Source organism: Cinclus cinclus, chromosome 5 (assembly GCF_963662255.1).
Source record: "Cinclus cinclus chromosome 5, bCinCin1.1, whole genome shotgun sequence".
NCBI classification, from domain to species: Eukaryota; Metazoa; Chordata; class Aves; order Passeriformes; family Cinclidae; genus Cinclus; species Cinclus cinclus.
In genome coordinates, this window is record NC_085050.1 from 6336212 (window position 1) to 6355815 (window position 19604).

Here is a 19604-nt window from a genome sequence, read left to right on the forward strand (position 1 = left end):
AACTGATTGTAACTCCATTTCTCTGTCTCCATGCACTTCTGGGGGAGGAGGTAGAGCTGAGAAGGAGGGAAGGGTGGGGGGAAGAATTTTTTACTATTTATTTTACTTCTCATTATCCTACTTTGATTTTCTTAGTAATAAATTCAACTGATATTCTCAAGTTGAGTCTGGTTTGCCCCATGATGTTATTTGGTCAATGACCTCTTCCAGTTCTCATCTCAGCTCCTGAATCTTTCATTAAGTTTTCTCTCCCCCATTCACTTGTGATGAGAAAAGTAAAACATTGCAACTCAAAAGAAATTTATCATATATTCAGGGAACTCTATCTCAAAGAAAACCACACCAGCTTTTAGTTTTATTATACTCAAAACAGTCCAGATAAAGGCAGGGTCAAAACAGAAGAAAGGCATTTGATAACTCAGTCATACCAAAATTTTGTCACAAAGACAGTGATAGTGGGAAAATGAATTCTAGAGTTGTTCTCAGAAGCAAAAGGCAGCATTCTGGCACCCTTCATTCAGAGTTTCCACCTGCTATTCCTGCGCAAAAGTAAAAGTAGGCTTTGCTGTGTTTTATCTCTACATCCCAGTTCCCCCATTTCATTCCATTTTGGGAAGAAATCCTTGCTACTTAAATCAAGTGGTGAACTTCCACAAGTGTGGAACACATACTGTGTTCTGAGCTCGGCAGAGCCTGCTAGAATGTAATACCCCTCAAAACTTATCTCTTTTCAAAACTGCAACAAAAAGAAATGCATTGAATAAGAACCAAACTTTGGAATTCTGTAAGCAAAAATCCATAAATAAATTTCCTTCTTTTGGATACAGTCTATCTATAATACTGTACAGGCACAATTTTTTATCCTGCAGCTGAATGCACTGACAGCAAAAAATGCTAATTCAACATATAATCATGTTTTGCCTTAACACTTAGGTAATAAAGGACTTCTATTTATGCAACATATTTGAAGCCAGAATTTTGAAAAAGAAAATTTTGTACTCCCATCTAAAACTTCAGTAGATGTTGATCAGAAAGATCAGTGATGTTTTAAATAAAGTATTCATGCTGAACAATTTGCTGCTTTATGACAATTTGACATATTATGGAAGTTACAAATACTTTGATATCCAGAGACTATGCTTCTCTGGATGCTTCTTTTTAAACAATTCACAGGTGTTTGCTCATCTCTCTGATGATTGTCCTCCCATATTAGTTGATCCTAGAATAAAAATACAGGTAAAAATGAAAAAAACAAACTTGTTAAAACTAAAGTAAAGCTTTATTCATGTAAATCATTTGGGGAATTATATATAAGGAAAAGCAAAACTATTAAAAATACAACCTATACAATTGAAGAAAACTTTTCTATTGCCATTTTCATGAATATAAATGCACTCCTCTGTATCTCCATAAAAGCATTTTGCCACATTCCAATTTTAGCTACACAAGTGACTCTCCAAAGCATTATTCTGTATATGAACTGAAATTAATTGCAATCATATAGCCCAATGACATCTATTACTAAAGTACAATACAGCAACTTTTTAAATAACATTTATTTCTCCTACATTATTTAGAGATCCAATCAGGTTCACATATTATTTCACATATTGTATCACTGTCCAGAAATTTCACAATTAAAACAATTATAATGTACGCTTTTACAAGCTACAAGCCTTCATTTCTTAAAATATTTGTATTTTGGTTTCATGAACTCAAAGCTACTTGGGATGTGTAGGACAGACACATTTATTAGTATGGACTAAAAGTGCTTTAGAGATGAAATATCTTTTTAATATAAGTTTAAAAGAATAATTCACTTGTGATGCAGACTTGGCAATAAGGAGAATTAGGTTTGCAAGATTTGATTGGTCAGGGTGCTACATGATGTCATTCAGGTTCTCTTTCCCAAAAAGGGCTGGAGCATTCAAGGTGCCTTCTGACCAGCACTGTTCTATGATTCTGTGACTTTATTAACTAATCTGCCCCAGTGCAACTCCTACCCACATCCACCCCCCTTAAGCTGATGTTTATGCAGCTGCTTTTGGTAGTTTCATGTTGCACTCAACAAATAACACCCTGGACTAGCTTCCTTTTTACTGTGATCTGTGGACATTTACATGGATGTCTTATAGGCAGATCCTTAAGAAAAGTGCAGTTGAGACAGAAAACTTCTACATAATCAGATTTAAATGTCTGTTAAAATCAAATTCTGAAGTGAAGCAAGAACACATTTTCACAGCAGATAGCATCCTGCACATAAGACCAAGGCAAAATAAATACCCAAGTCTTTCATATTTTGCTGAGAGCCTACTTCCAATTCTGAAATATCATTTTTATTTTGGCTAATTGATTTAAGTTGCTATGCTGAATTTTTCAGGAGGTGTTAAACATTATTTTATAAATATACTTGCCTTGCTGTCTTTGCAGAAGTCCAGAGATGGTGATTGGCTGCCTTGACAGGGGCAGCTGTGGAGAAGGTGATGCAAATGAGTACAGCTGAGGGGTTCTGAAATCAGAACTAGCCCATGATCCCCTTCGACTGCTCTGGGATCCAGATGATGATGGACATGCACTACGTGGTAAACTCACAGGGGTGGATCTGTCAATGAAATTAATTCATGCATGTGATTTGAGGCTACTTCTATAACAATATAAAAGATTTCAAAATTACTTCAATTTGCTGTCTAATATTTTAAAGGAAAATGTTATAAATTATGTATTTGTTACTTATTTAAGATTTTTTTACATATTTCAAGAAGCAGACTGGCAAAACAATTATGGACTCAGAGGTGGAAATAAAGAAGTACTTTGTTACACATATTTTAAATTTCTGCTAGGAAAATATATTTGGGTTAATGATGATAAAGAATAAGAGTTTAACTGTTCTGGAATGATTTAAAGTTATTTACTGATGTTAATTCTCACAGTTCATGACATTTTCAATGTTTAAATGAAAAATCCAGAGACACCTATTGCAGGCTGCATGAAAAGTTTGGATTATTCAGAGAACAGCTCTTGTGCAGATATTGTGCTTTCATCTCTGATTTTTATAAAAATGACACAGCAGAGACATTGTTAAACTTCCTCCTATAAAATTACTAGCCCTTTTTATAGGAGTACCATGACTGTAGATGTCAACAGCTACAGAAGCACAGATTATATCTGCATATTTTTGAAAAACATGATTTCAAAATAAAGCTTTTCCCCAAAACTAAACATTTGTGTAGATAACAGCCAGGCTGCACGATAACACTTCTTCAGATCTAGAATACAATCTTTGAACATACAAATTCATACAGGCCGGAGGGGAAATTTCAGTCTCTTACAGGAGATGGTAACCTCTTGAAAAAATATTGAATTACCTTGTGGATCCTGCTTCAGTCTTCTGACGTGGAATTATTACAGCTGTCTGAGAGTGTCTGTAGGATACGCTACCTGTTGGAATCAGATTTTTGAAAACAGGACCAATGTGAATTACCCATTTTACTTAAGGGATAACTTTGGAAACAAAGACTAGTACTTTTATTGCATGATTTGGGACAAATTCATGATTGATTCATTAAAGAATTAAAAATGGTGCACAATTAAAATAGTCAATGAGAGAGGTCAGCTGTCATAAAAACATCATATTGCACCATCCCTGCAAATCTTGTTCCAGTTAAGCACATGTTGGTTTCTCTCACCTTCTTTCACTTAATAAAGCAAGACAGCTGTGCTGAAGTGCTCCAGGACTTCAGCTGATCTTTTCTTTGCCCCATCCACCCATGAGAAAGAAAGTTTCTTTAGTGCACCATTAAATCATTGCTTCCACTTACCCCTATTTTTGCACATAAACTTTGATTCCCTCAGCACTGCCCACTGCAAAACTTTATGTGAAGGTTCTGAAATCTGCTGAGCATATAACTGCTCTACATAAAATTTTACTGTCTAATAAATATCTATTTGTATGTAGACACTGTAAAAAAAAACAGTTAACCTCATCTCTCTTTATCTTGTTATACCTAGATTTATAGGCAACCATGCATTTAGGAAGGATTTGAGCATATAAATCAGATATGACACAGAAAAAGCAATTTTTTCCTCCTTCACTGAATTGCAATTGCATTTGACTTTGTTTCAGGACACTTACACCATGTAAAAACACAAGAGTGCTAAAAGTTCTTTATGTGGCTGCAGATGGATTCTATGAACTGCTGAATCCTGGTGAAAGCCTGCCTGAGCATGGGCTGCTGCAGAACATGCTGAATGTAAAACCAAGAATGGGAGAACAGTATGTGTATAGTAGGCCTGCAAAGCATTAGGAATTCTGGGAAACTCCTCACAAATAAACAGCTCTCAAGAGACTGCACCAAATGTCTTACTTACACCTGAGTGCTACCCAGGCTCAGGGTATGAAGGAATGAAAGAAAGTAATGTCAGGTAAAATGTCTTATACCCTATAACAGTGAGAAGGTGAAAAAAAAAAATCACCTTTTTGAAGAAATTCTTGATCTCAACTATCTTACTTATGTTATTAAATATTTTTAACTTCCTTTTAGTTTCCCCCCTATTCTTCATGTGATATTTAATATGGCATTGTGGACAATATTACTTACTGTTAACCTCAACTAGACAAAATACAAAGCTTAACAGAGGGTCAACAATGTATATTGAAGTATACCAGCTCAGTTCAATTACACATATAGTTACAGTATTGTCTTTGCAACTGTTATTTCAGCAAAAATTGATTTGGTTACAAGTAATCATTTACTGAACAGAAGAGGTAAGTACTAGCAAAACATTCCATGCTTCATTTTAACCATTTCTCAGCTGTTAGATTGAAGTCCACCTCGTAAATTCCTCACACCTCAACACAATTCAAATTTTTTTAGTGAATTGCTAACATATGGATTTTAATTTATTCATCCTCTTAATGTAACAGAAATGTTATTCAGTTACAAAGTTTACTTTTACTCACCCATACGTCCATCCTGTGGTGGAGTTATTACTGATAATCTTGTTGGACCAGTTGGTGTCTCCAGCTAAATGAATGGCAAATCATTAACCACAGTGTAATAAGTATATGAATCACTAAGACATTTTAAGCAATAGGTGTCACATTTTTGAAGTCTACAGAGCCTGCAGATTTCCAGAACTCTCTGCCGTCAGTTTCCCTCATAGCACTAAAACGCAAAACCTAAGAATTAAGTTAGTGTTTTTAAAGATCTATGGGCAGGTGGGAAACACATGTATTATAGCTTTATTATAATCTATCACATTCAGATAAGAAGCGTTAGAGTCATTCTCACTATTTTCTGTGCTGAGACTCCATTTACAAGCTAGCAGCTCTTCCTGGATGTTACCTCTCCTATCTAGCATACCAACACCATGAAAAGCTCCTGCCTTCATTCTTACAATAGCAATATCACTCAAAACCTGCAATTCCTTACTCAGGTAGCAGAGCCTAGATGGTGCTTTCAGACCACTGACATTTTTGTAATATTGGGATTTTAAGAATTTGTCATTTACTTTGGCATCACAAGTTTAAAAGCCTGTATTTGGCATGTGGAGAATGTAATTCCAGAAATCAATTTTGTGATTTATTTCCTTTTGCTTTCTTTTGGGGAGCATCTGACTTCTACCCTGCACCAAGCATATATGAGATCATCATGCACATGAGAATGGTTTTGAATGGGATGGGGAGAGAATCCTATTTTTTGCAGCATTAACAGAATAGGAGAAATCAAAAGGATATATGTGTGTAACTATACATAAACATATATTAAAAAAACCCACTTACTTTCCTCATTGGTGAAGGTATAGGATCAATTTCCATTGCCTCAATCCTTGCAAGAAAGGTCAAAGTAAGTATGACATTGTAATAAAAAGAACATTTTCATTATAAAGACTAAAATTATGTTAGAGTCTAATGTTAAATTTGACTAGTAATGGAAAAGCATAATACATAATGCATAAGATACATAAGTATTTTGGACTTATTCCAAAACACTCCAGCAGTAAGAAAAACCTATTCATCGATTCTGAGCTTTGGTTTAGACATTTATGGAGAAAGTTATTTTATGATTAGCATTGTTATTTTTCTATCTGTCTGAGTAAGTATGCATATTTGTCATTTGTATCTGCAACAAGAGCACTCTGAATCTCTGTTTTTTTGTAGAAAAGAAAGTCACAATCAAAGGTATAGAAATACCTTAGCTTGAGCAAGCTGTATATTCATTTTACTTAAAATTAAATGAGCCTTACTGGACTGGCTCATCCCATCTAACCTGAGACAACTACAGTGTACATATAGGTGTCTGTACAATAAATTTAGTTTTTCTCTATGGTAAATGGAGATTAAGTATCTCACTAATCTATCTATCTATCTATCTAGCCAGCTGGCTATTCATCCAAAAGTACTTTAGAATGAGGTGCATCATGCCTTATATTCCTTTCCAGTAACCACCATCCATACAACTGTAATGTACACTTGGATAGATAATACTTTCCTAAGCTCTTTTGTAGTTGAACAGTTTTCAAGAACAAAACACAAAATCAGAAAATATTTTAAAGTCACCACAAAAAGGTTACTTTCCGTATAAAATATCAGTTAAGATTTTAACTGAAAATTAACAAATTTGTACCTACGTTTCAGAAGTGGAAGGACGACTCGAATGAAGAGAATTTGAAGAATAAACATTCTGTTTTCTTGAAGGAACTGAAATAATTAAGAAATTTAATATTAGAACACACCTATATCCAGTGACAGGTATTCCATAGTTAATATTTTAAACCAACACTTCTTACTGGAAAATGGATTTCTGCTTGTACTGGAAAATGGCAGAGGTGTAGTTTTTTCAGGAGGTTTCACACTACAGGGGAAAGAAGAAACAACAGATACAAACTGAAGGCCAGTTTGATTAGTTCACATGTCTAACTTGTCAATGAAGTATAAAATCAAAGTTTTTTATCCAACAGTAGCAGGTTTTAACATGACACTCTTTGCCATGAAGCAAAGTAAGAATTTATTTGGTAAAGCTCTGAACTTGCTCTTTATATCATAATATTTGCAGTGCTCATTATAAACCAAACAATATCAAATTTAGCACAACATTATGGCAAAGTACTTTAGAGAACAAAATACATTAAACTACAACTATTAACTACAGCTATGTCCAAAATTAATTTCATTTCATGAAATTATACATTTACCAAACTTTAAGAAATCTAGTTATCAAATGAAATGTTGCCATTTTCATGCTATTCAACAACAACTTCATAAAACTGGTACCTTTGACAAGAATCATAAATAGGAGGAATATGTTTACTAGGCAAGCAAGAAGAGGACCTAGGACACTTCTCTCTTGGTAGAACTCAAAAAAGAATTCTAAAATTCAGTAAGAACTCTGCCATTGATATAATCAAGATGCTGTTTATTTGAGATGCACACAAGAAAGCAGAGGCACTCAGTAAGAATATATAAACTGCAATAATCTACCATATACAGAATTTCCTTTAGGTTTTTTTTTTTTCTGTTACTTTACACCAAGCAGCCTGAGAGAGCAAAATAGAGTATTATGTGCATTTAAGAGTCAAGGGAAACTGTACTGAAAAGACCCAAAAAAACAAAGAAAAGGAATAAAGATCAAAAAATCTGTGCAATTAAAATGCTGGTTTCAAGAACTGGTTTTTTTACTGAGATTTCAATAACAATTTTGGCTTTATGTTGGAAGTAAGATGAAAAGATGAAGGTATATCAGGCATTGAGCAGGGGGATGAGGATGAGCAACCTTGTGGCTACCACTTTGAAACATTTGAGAAAAAAGACTGATCAAGGTGAGACAAGAATTTAATTTTTACTAGAAATAGAGAAGATGACAACAACCATGTTACAAAACTCTGATAACTTAACAAATGGGCTAAGATGCCAGGAAAGGTTTCATAGTACTTTCCAGACTGATGCTATAAAGTCCATTTAAAAATACACAAACATGGTTATGTAACTGCAAATAAGAATTTAAAACTGAGTATCTATGCAATAGACTTTACTGAAAGTTCATTTTTAGTGTTAACTACTGAGTTGAATTTTAAAAGAAAAGTATTTCTTCCTGACAGGGCTGATTATTGTGAATAAAATGGATCTGATGTCAGAAATTATTATGCATATATCTGTAAAAACATATGAGAAAGGCAAAAAAACCATGAACTTTTTATGGTTTGATCAATTAAACTTACTGTTGTCTGATTACAGTTACTTTTGCTGCATTAAACCTCTTACCATTGCATCTGTTGCATTTGTTGTGTTACTTTCTTGAGAGACTCTTCCAGCTTTGCTATCTGTGAGATAATCATAGATTTAAACAAAGCCTATTTGTGTGATATACAGCTTCATTTTCATCCAGCTAGTATTCTAAAGTGTTGAAAGGCTGCTTTCTATTTGGTTTAATCTTAAGACATCACAGCTATTCCAGATTTATTGGAGCTGTTATGGCTGTGTTATGGATCATTAAACAGTCAGTCTGGAAGAGATATGCTTCTTTTTGGCAGTTAAAGACTTAGTTTGATTACCTTTTCTTAAGTGTGCTGGTAATACTGGATAAATGAATACTAGAAAAAGTGCTTAAAATAGTTTTCTTTTCTTTTGCTTCCTACTTTCCATATCTGATACAAAAGCTTTGTTATGGTTAATATGGAGTTATCTGAAAAAGCCACCAATAAATGTAAAAAATAACATGTTCCTGTATTTCTCACTTCAGGTTCAAAATGTGTTCAGTTCATTACAGTACCTATTTTTGTAAGCCTAATTGAAAAGTTTTTTCTACTCTGCTAGGGACACAACCAGAAATATCTCCATCAAAGAATGTTATGAGCTGGTAAAATTGAAGAATATTAAGGTCAAGAACACTAGGTCAGCTCTGTATTATGTGCATTTTTACAGTCTTTCATTATGTGAATATATATTTTATGAAGGACGCAAAAATTTACTCAATAGCCTCAATACTGCACCTATACTTTATCCTTAATTTCTTAATTATGTGATCTTAATCCTTCACACTGTTCATATTTTGATTTGAAGGCAAATCAAATTAATTTGCTTCTTAACTTTTCATGTTTCTCAAACTATTATTTGCGTCCTTTGTTAAAATTACCTGATTTATAAAATCATACTGTTTGTGGGAGACATATGCTCTTTTTGCAGATGCAAAACTCTGCAAAGTTATTAAAGAAAAAAAATGTCATTTTTGTAAGCTCTGGCCTTTGGTATTCTGTTTTCTTCTTCCTAATGAGAGCTAGGTTTGATTAATAAAGGGACCAGTCAGGATGAATGGAGTTTACCCTGTCACTCTGGTAATCTAGGACTGGGTAATTTTTAGACGAAAGTACCTTGAAGAAGGTGAGTAACTATTTGATTTTCAGCATTTTGGGATCCTAGCATAACAGGGCATTGAGACCTGCCAGGAATATGGACAACAAGCACCCACCATCACCTGCAATACCTGCACAACTAACAAAAACAGCAACAAAGCAGTTTAATGAAGACCATGAGACAGTGACAAGGATGACAAACTAGAAATAAGGAAGGGGATCTGAAACAAGACAGCCAAGCATGGGAAACTGGAATGGTGTTTAATACAACCAGACTCTCCTGACCCTGATCCAATGCAAGCAGTTTTAACATACTAACAATACACAGAAAGGGCAAAACAACAACAAACCCACACAAACAGTGTGCCATTGAAGCAGCAACCTGTTCAACCATTAGCCTTTCAACTGTTTTGGTAGTGTCACCTGAACACCTTCCTTAGGTCAAGCGCCATCCCCGAGTACTCTACAAACACTGCAGAGTGAATTTCTCAACAGTAAACAACTTTTTAAATTCCATTACAAAGTATCAAAACTCTCCACAGATTCTTTGGAGATAACACCTCTATTTATGCTGAATTCTATTAAAATATTTATTTTATTTTGTCTACAGGTTTCAGTTTAACCATCTGGAATTGGTACAACAGATTAGAAGGGGGATGAAATCAGGATTCCTCCCTGGCCAGGCTTTAAAAGCAGAAGGGCAGGAACTAAAAGAATTACACACACCACAGTACACTACAAGTGATCCCAAAATGCATTCACGGAAAAGAGGGAAGAATGGCCCACAGAGCACCTAATTTTCCAAACTTTAGAAAATTGCCATGTCCAATCCATGACAATCATACCAGAAACTCTCCTCACACATGAAATGCCCAACTAAGCTTTTCTCTGTCATTTCACATGTGAGGTACCCACTCACAGGTCAAGTCACCAATACTGCCAAGTAGCTTTAGGCAACATCCCATGTCCTTAGAAATAAAAGAAACATCCAGATATTTAATAAAATATTTAGAAGTAGCTGAAAAGTGAAAAGGAAATCTGCCTTCCAATATACAAAGGAAGAAATGCAGTACCTGTTTTCCACAGAACACTTCTGTCCTTCACATTGAACTATCCCAAATTCAGGGTGTAAGCCTCTAGGCTTGTTCCCCATTGCTTAAGCTTCTCATTTATTTGGTCAACTACAGTCTTCTTTTCCTCTGGGCTTATCCTCTCGCACCCATCTCTTCCTACCTCTTCCACTTTCCCCTCTATACAGTGAACTGGTTTCTTTCCTCCTGGCCCTTTGAATCTCCATTTAATCTTTACCATCTCACAACCAGAATATTTTATTATAAATAGTCACCAGAATTAATAGAGTTGTCACAGATTTTAAACAATTAAAAACTGTTATTTATAATGACAGTAATGAGTCAATCCTGATAAATTCTAAGTATTTCAACAAAAGATTAATATAGTTTCTAAAAATAAACCAAAGTAACAAGACAAACATAAACAAAACCCTAGAAAATCACAATTAGACTTACCTTTTGTTTGTGGTATGTAACTAAATGCTTATGGTATTTTCCTTGAAACTGTGAAACCTAAAAATAAATAGGGTTTTATCAAGCTTCACATAATTACATTTATGCACCTCAGCAAAAAAATGATGGAAAAAATCTATTTCATAGTATGCAAAGTTTTCTGTCTATTAATAGGCAACTAACATATCTTCTCTAAAGCCTCTTAAAAAAAATCCCGAACTATTCTAAGTTATTAACACTGATAGACAAAGTCTTATAAAGTTAATTTAATCCAATATGACCTACAGTAGAGGTAGTAGATTTATTTCACTGAAGTTATATTTTAACACTACATTCAATAAAAAGGCAAAGACATTAGAAAACCAGTTCAGCTGCAGTGTTTCTTATTCATCAGCACTAAGCAAACACATAAAATTAATGGCAACATAAAAAGAAATGTATCTTACTGGCAATTATAATATGCCTTGTAAAAATACCCTGTTAATTAAAAAATAATTGTTAGACACACTGTCTGGTGATGTGTAAGTACTTCTTGTGTCCAAATGAGGATCATAAACCATGACAAGTTAAAAGTGAAAATGACAAGGTAGGCAAGACAAGAGCTTGAGGAACAAATTACCCTAGGCAGTAACTTCTAATAAATCCTTCTTCTCACATGTAAGAAAACTGCCAGAAAATCTGTAGGAACAGAGACAACCAAGAAGAAACACTCTGAGAATAAAAACCCCTAAAGGAGTATCCAGCTTAAATGGTTACTTTTTATCCCCTGTGGAAGAAGCTGGGAGGTTTCCATTGATTGAAAACTCTTCAAAGGATCAGGCCTGTCTTTGGAACAACTGATGGAAGAAATATCCACTTAGAAAGCAATGGCTCTGAGCTGCCTCCACTCACTCGGAAGTGAGTTCTTAGGCCTAGGAGAAACCTGATTTTGTCAGTTTAGTGCTCAGTACCAGCCAAAAAGTAAATCAGATCTTACCAGTGGTTTAAAATGAAATCGGGGACATCATCATTCCCCTTTAAAAATTGCATGCTCCTATAGCCTGAGTCTGCTTAAGATCTCAGAAAGGACAGAGTAGGTCTGAAAACAGCTCAAATTAATCACATGTATGCAGGAACTTCAGTAAAAGAATGATCACATAGAATATGAGCCTTCATGGCTGAAAAAAAGACAGCTGAGGAAGGGATGCATCAGCAGTCTTAAAACTAATGATTAGCACAGATGTAGTGCATGACAATGGATACTTTTTCCTCCAGAATCAGATTCAAGAGTAAGAAATGAAACTAACAGGTTAAAAGGAGGCCTGTGGACCTCCCTTCCCTAATATGAGACGTATGGTAAAATTCAGGAAATAACCTGACAATTATGTGAGGAAAAATATCCACCACAGGCCTCTAAATGCAGAGGACCAACCCCACCCTGAGAAAATCCTGTGTCACAAGCTGTTGAAAGCTGGGAGGCTCTTCTGAAGGTGCATCACTATCTCCAGCTGCTTGCCTAAGCACCCACACATGTGACAATATATTAAGATTAGACAAGAGATTAGATAAGAAGCTCTTCCACCTTTTGATGCTGGGACAAGCTCTGAACATACCACAATGCCTTCACTACACTTCAATATGTTCCCAACACGTTACCTTAGGCTACAGAAAACCTACCTCAACCTTGAGAGACTGAGCTCTGTTTTTTCCTTCATCACATTATGGAAGTTTGTATTCCCATGTGATTAGAGGTGTGGCTCCCTGCAGTTCCATTTACGGAGTAACTGGTGATCCTGCTCTAAAAAAGTGGGTATGGCAGGACACAGGAAGGCTTCACATTTACCTTGTGCCACTTCTGCATCTGAAGAGGAGCACTGCTCAGGAAAGGCCAAGTTCAGCTTTGGAAAAGTGTGTGAAGGCTGGGGTAGAGCAAATGTGAATCCATGACCATTGCTGGAGAAAACAGGCAATATTCCCTAGGTTATTCTTCTGGATCAGGAAGCTCACCCAAAGATCAGCAAGCCCCAGCCCAAGGAGGTGAGAACAGACAATGAGGGCTGCAGCTGGGCCCAGGGACAATGTGCTACCGGAGTGTTGAAACTGCTGCTGAAATGCCCTGCAAGAGAGACAAGGCCACAAAGTCCCAAAGCCAAGCTGAGGAGACACAGAAAATGAGGAGGAAATGAGAGTTTGTATACACTCATTTAACCCAGACAGCTACTGAAGTTCTTGATGGGAAACTAAGTCTGAAGAAAGAAATCCTATGTAGAATTCAGAAAAAAGCAGGAGGAAAATGACCTTGGAATCATTTACGGCAATCTTTCTGGGGAAAAAAAAACACAAGCAAACCAAAAAAGCCAAATAAAAAAAAAAAGAAACAAAACCAAAAAAAAAAAACAAACAAACCAAACCCAAAAAACTAGGTGTGTTTTGATTAAAAAAAGAAAAAAAAATTAAAAAGGGAGAGAGAGCACAGTCAGCTCAGGACTGTAGCCAGCTCAGGTTTTCACTGTGTAACTTTTTATTGCTATAATTAAGGCACATTATCTGGGCACGTTTAAGCTTCTGGCAGATCTAACTTTTCATTGCATGGTACTGAAAGTGATTTTACACCATTAAAATAACCAAACTAGTGGTTCTTGGAGAGAGTTTGAAAACATAAGCAGTGACCATAACGAATAATTCATGTCTCCTTAAGAACTTAGAAACTGTGGAATTAAGAAAGTAAATATAGTAATGGGTATACATTCATTTTCAAGCATTCACTCATACACTTTTCCCATTCACATAAAAATCAGTAGGAGTTGCTGATTATTTTATGGAGTTAGAAAGTTTCAAGGCAGATTCACCTGTGATATTTCTTTTGAATATCTCTTGCCTAACACATCTACTTGCATGAACAGTGATTGAATATCAGGACGTGTCTATGAAGAAACGAAAATATACCGAGGTTAGCATTTTTATTAGCAAGTCATATTAAATAAAGTCTTTTGTAAAATGTTTCTTAAATTGACTGGTGTATATAAATTAAAAAACCTGAGAGATCAGAGAAGGATAATGCAGAAATTGAAAATAAGCCTAGTTTTCTTTAATGGCCTTATCAACCATCTGGAAAGCATTGGGCTTTTGTTTAAATATATTACCCACATATAATCAAGTATTGTGATTAAGATAGTACCAGTGTCCAGAGGACATTCAAGGAGGATGCCGTGGCCCCTGGAAGAGGCACTGAACTCACACCAACATCCAGGTTTCTGGCAGCCCTTTTCCAGGATTTTCAGTTCTCACCACACCCAGCCACATGGATGTATCCTACAATCAGGTTTTTTTCAAAGTCCTTTTTCAGAATACTCCCAGTGCTGACTGGGATCCCTTTATCTCTCCCTGCCCATTGGGCAGCAGAATATTGTCCTAGAATAAGAAAAGAGGCCTAAAGTAATTGCTGAATTTTTAAAGTGTTGTATGGCTCGTGTGTTTTAATCGGAGATCATGATGTAGCCTCACAAATGGCCACCCGTGCTTTTAAAAAATGTTGAGTAAGTACTCCATACCTAAGCCATCATTGTAATAAAAATTTCTTTGTTACTTATGGTGAGGAAAAAAATGTTTCAAAATATAAAGGAAATTTCAGAATTATAGTGACATTTGGACATCTATCCAAATCTACAAAGCAGTGTAGATAACTTAGTTGTTACTTTAATCCAGAATACACATATTCCTATCTGTTCATAAGAAAACCAAAAAAAATACAACCCCAAAACAGTTATACTACTTATAGAACTATGTTAAAATAGTTAAACAGCTTTTGAAAACAATGAATTTAAGGGAAAAAAAGCTACCAGTAAACTGGATGGTTCTCTTTGATGTACTCTGATTGCATAAGAAATGGAAGGCTTACAACTACCCCAAATTTGAATAAATGACCAAAAAAAATGCTTCGCCTTAAACAAGAGAAAGCTGTCCCAGAAAGAAGGCAGCCTTCATGTAAGGAACCAGCTTTCAAAATCCAGTAAAAAAGAACTGAAACTGCTGTAGGAAAAACCTAAATTACTCACAGGAATATTGAAAATCTCAAAAAGCTTTAAAAAAATAGGAAGATTTTTAAAAGGCGAATTATTAAAAAAATAAGAACTGGGCCACCTGTGAATGAAGCATAAGTTTTCTGGGATACTAAGAAAGAAGAAGGGTAAGTGCAGTCAATTAAATTAAAAATAGTGCATGGAAATAAAAAAGGATTGGGCTTTGCTCCACTTTGAAATACACAAGCATCCAGAAAAATAGTGCCTTTATCTACACCAAAAATACCTTAACACTAGCATAAAGTCAAATATCCAAGATTAAGCAACAGCCAAAACCTATTTTCAATGTGTGCCTAAATTATGTCTTTTTAACAATAAAGGGAAATTGAGTCTCTTATGTATGAAAACTAATTGTGCAAGGAGCTAAATTATCAACTTGGATTTGCAATAGATTTATGCCTTCTGTTTCCCATAGTGTGACATCAGCTACTGGAATGTCCTGTGCAGCAATTGATGATGGCCTGCACTGTTTGCTCACTGCAGAGCTGTGCATGCTTCAGGAAAACTGCTTTTCCTTGCTTTCACCAGCTACTAATTTTTACAGAACTCACAGAAGGTAATTAACTGTTTCGGAGACTTCTTCTGCAATTTTGAATTTGGTTGACATTAGCCAAAGTATTCCAAAAGTTCCAGCTGACAGATGCAGAAACGCAGACACACAGCACAGTTGACCTATCTATGGTATTTCAGTATAGAAAATATAAAAAACACAATAATATTCCATCTTGAAAACTTAAGATATTCATAAAAATACATTCAGCTTCTTTAAATGAAATGCATTTAAAGCTCTTGATATCTATTTAGGGTTCTATTAAACCAATGACCTTGGTTTAAGAAACTATCAGATTTGAAAAAAACCCAACCAGTTTCATGCTGATGCAGAAACTCTTTCAAATAAAGACTTGTATAACACTGTTTGCATCTTATCTGCTGCATGGAGGAGTAGCAGATGTTCCTATGGCACTCTGAAATACCAAACAGGCAGCTTCTGATTTATCATAACACTTAACCATCCTCTGGGGAAAGGCAAGTGGGGATCACGAGACACAGAAGGAAGACATAAAGGTGACAAGAATGCATTACTGTAAAGATGAGAATGTTTAATGTGTACATGTTGATTACCCTAACATACAATTTAATTAGGAGTTCTAACACATTTATAGGACCTCCTCCTCATTGGGAATTCTTCCATAGCATCAAGCTCATAAAGCTTACCAGATATATTTCCACTCAGGTTCCTGAATTATAGAGCCATGACTTTTTTTACATGCATCTTTAATTATCATTCCAATCATTTTATCTGTTCTTAATCAAGGATAAGCAATCATCATTAATGCCTTTTTTAAAGAAAACTGTAATTTGCTTCCTTTCAGCCCTCCAGAGCAATGGCAGATTCTAATGAAACATTTAATATTTTTGCTAGTATCCCAATCATTGCTTTTGTCAATTCCTTCAGTGTTTTTGAAGTAAATTACCAAGTTCTGCTGAAATGGTGCAATTTAAGACTGATGCAACTTAAAAATTACCATTGTTTTGAGTAAAGTGTTGGACAAGATGTCCTTCAGAGGTCCCTAACAACTTAAATTATTCTTTGCAGCAACAATAGGTTGATATTGAAAGCATATTAAAATATGCCCTTTAAAATTTTTATAAAGGGCTTTTTGATAATTTTTCATATTTGATTACTGTGTGCATCATTCCTTTGTATTATAATTGCATTTGTTGTTTTGTTGTAATTTTTTTTAGTAGCATCATCTTCTTCAATGTGCAAGATTTCTAGGAGCCCTTCATGTTTAGCTATATTGAATTTTCTTAAATGTTTTTAGTGTTTCTCTTTTATCCTTCTAAGACATTGTCTCTTAGTTAGGCGTCAGTCTACAAAAACATGAATGTTTTCACAATCTATTTATGAAATCAGATAAAGAGAAGATTGCTCCTGGGAGAAATGAAAAAAATTAAATATTCCTAATGATTAACTGAGAAAGGGAATTAAAAGCTTTTAATTCTCCAGTGAATTACAAGAATTCCCAATAATATTTCAAACCCTTTCTTAATCACACAGCCACAAGGAAAACAGTTAAGCTTAAGAGAAAACACAAAAAAAAAAACTAATCCACTTGAAAACACTGCTGAGCCATCATGCAGGTTTTCAATTCAGTCCATTACATGAAATAATTCATTACAGTTCATTTTCTGTGATGCACAAATGCCAAAATCAACACACATTTTTCCATATTTTGAAAGTAGTCACTGATGTTACAAAGTAACCAACCATATTTCTTGAAAAGTTTAGAATTATTTACAGTTTAGCAGCACCTGAAAACCTAAAAAGTTTCCAAAGGCTTTAACTTGAAGGAATACATACACCACAAATCTGAGCTGTCTCGTGCCTAAGTATCTAAGTTTAGCAACCTATTATCAGTAAATATTCATGTCACAGTTGGCAAAAACAAAAAAAAGGAAGCATTTTTTAATGTAAATAGTTTAACTGTTAAGCAAATCACAGATAAACATAATGCAACAGAAGGAAAGCTTGATTTACCTCTTTTGAAAGGACTAAGGTACGACAAGCACTTCTACAGATCAAACATTCATCTTTTTTGCCTGTAAGGTGAAGACACATTTAAAATATAGATCAAACTGAATATATATTGAATATATTGCAAATAGAATGTGATGCCTAAACCTCTGGAGTCTGTGGAGGAAATCTGCAGGTTATACAAGAAGTATGAATAAACATTAATAAAGAATCTGATTCTATAACTATTACACAGAGCTGCACAGGAAAAATGTGTGTGAATGTCATCAGGCCTTACTCCTGTAAATAAGCATTCATGTAAATGATTTTATGAATATCATTAGTGTCACAGAATGCAGGTGACTTTTAGTTCCCTTGATTTAAATAGGACTACTTGCCTGGTTTAATTAAATGTATGCTTAAGTGCACTAATGACTTACAGTCAATCTGATATATGGCTTTTTCAACTGGGGCACAGTTGGGTTCTCCCAAGAAAAGAAATGACACCCAAATGTCAAGGAATAAATAATTTTACCTTTTGAATTCCTCCAGTGAGAAAACAGTAGAATTACTTTTTAAAACTTTATGACTTTTGAACTCTTTGATTATCTGCAAATCTATTAGAAAATACCTACAATGAATGAACACTATTTCAATATATATAATTGATAATTTTGATAGCTTCTGCCTTTCTGAAGGTTCTAAGGATCAATGTTTACAAACATCTTTAAATACATTTTAAACCTTGTATTGTCATTACTACTGAATTCACAGCAAAAAGACAATCTCTCAAACGTTTTTCTGCCAAACTTTATTAAGAGCAGAAAGGGAAGATGTTGTTCATGTTCTAGGAGCCTGCAAGCTGTAGAGGCTGCATTTCATGATCCTCTATCCTCAATAGCAACCCTGTGAAAACACCTAGTCAAAAGTCTTTAGTTCTGAAACACAGATTGATCATTTCTTCTGCGTGCCCTTACAAAAACCAGGATATTTAGCATGATGTGAAAGGGAAAAGCATTGATATTTGTCTGCTGCATTTTTTCTTTGGAAAAACAATTTCATTACTCCTCTGTTTTTCCCACCTATCTTTGTCCAAGAACATCGCAGGAGTCCCAGAATGCGAGTCTGGAATTACACATAATACAAGAGCTTCAAAACATCACCTCCAATCTTCCCTCATGCTGCTGAAAGTTTACAGGAACAATACTGACCCTTAAAACTTATTTAGACTACTTCCAAAACCTACCCTAAACAAATCCTATTTTACTTTAATTGCTCTTTCACTAAGGAAAAAAACATTATTTTTCCCAGATTAGCCAGAGCAGAAGACCATCTATTTGTGGGGCTTTTTTACAAAATTATGGATAATAAGCATCCAAAATCCAGTTTTATAAAGCCTCCGTTGCCTGTGCCTAAGGCTTGCCCTCAAAGCCACATCCACCTGGAGGTGGACTCAGATGGGTTTTACCGTTCAAAGCAAATCAACAGCAACGATTGGAGAGGCTTATCATTTATTACTTATTCGAAAAAGTGCCCAGGGCTTTCTTTTTTTTCCACAGCGGGTCAGAAACACCAACGCTGGGGGCGGACGTGCGCGCACGCCAGCACAGCCCGCCCTGCCGGGCGCGCCCCAGCAGCGATCCATTACCTTTCTGCAGGCAAACCTCACAGAAAACGTGGCCGCAGCTGGTGATGAAGAACCGAGGCGTGGGGCTGCGGGGCTCGCACAGGCAGGAGTTGCAGAACACGGCCATGGCCATGGCCATAGCGCGGCAGAGCGGCAGAGCCCCAGAGCCCCCCGCCCTCACGCTGGGCCCCGCGGGCGCGCGCCCGCCATGTGCCGCCCGCTGAGGGAGCGCTGAGGGCAGCGCGGCCCGCGCCCCTCCCGGCGGGGCCTCAGAGCGACGGAGCTCGGTCCTCTCACATTTCCCCCCCACCCCCCCAAAAAAAAAAAAAAAAAAAATTGTGTTTTCTGGCCTCTCACTACAAAAGTGCAGCGATGCGGACACAAAGAAGTTCCCCCTGCCGTCCCTAAACGTGGGGAACTGAACTGCACCCACAGCGCTCCGGGCAGGGCCTTCAGCAGGAGCCCCGCCCTGCTCACTCCTCCCGCGTCAGCGGATGGGGGAAAAACCCCAAACAACTACAGAAACAAAC

At 35.9% G+C, this 19604-nt stretch overlaps 1 protein-coding gene across 1 annotated transcript; it reads right to left on the minus strand.

Annotated features, from left to right (window-relative positions):
- Nucleotides 1-1181: 1181 nt before the first annotated feature.
- On the minus strand, nucleotides 1182-19207 carry RNF212 (ring finger protein 212). Its single transcript, XM_062492775.1, has 12 exons — nucleotides 19096-19207; nucleotides 17472-17533; nucleotides 13700-13774; nucleotides 10875-10931; nucleotides 8261-8319; nucleotides 6790-6854; nucleotides 6631-6700; nucleotides 5783-5828; nucleotides 4961-5024; nucleotides 3366-3438; nucleotides 2415-2602; nucleotides 1182-1219 (listed from the first exon to the last, which is right to left on the minus strand). Exons 1-12 carry the CDS (start codon nucleotides 19205-19207, stop codon nucleotides 1182-1184), a joined length of 909 nt encoding a protein of 302 aa, XP_062348759.1.
- Between the last annotated feature and the right edge of the window lie 397 nt (nucleotides 19208-19604).

Excerpts from the sequence above, each read along its gene's own strand:
- RNF212 (XM_062492775.1), bottom strand. The coding sequence starts at position 19,207 with ATGGCCATGGCCGTGTTCTGCAACTCCTGCCTGTGCGAGCCCCGCAGC. Across the intron at positions 6,701-6,789 it reads AAGCAGAAATCCATTTTCCA|TTCCTTCAAGAAAACAGAAT; the intron begins GTAAGAAGTGTT and ends TAATTATTTCAG. Across the intron at positions 5,025-5,782 it reads TACCTTCACCAATGAGGAAA|CTGGAGACACCAACTGGTCC; the intron begins GTAAGTGGGTTT and ends CCATTCATTTAG.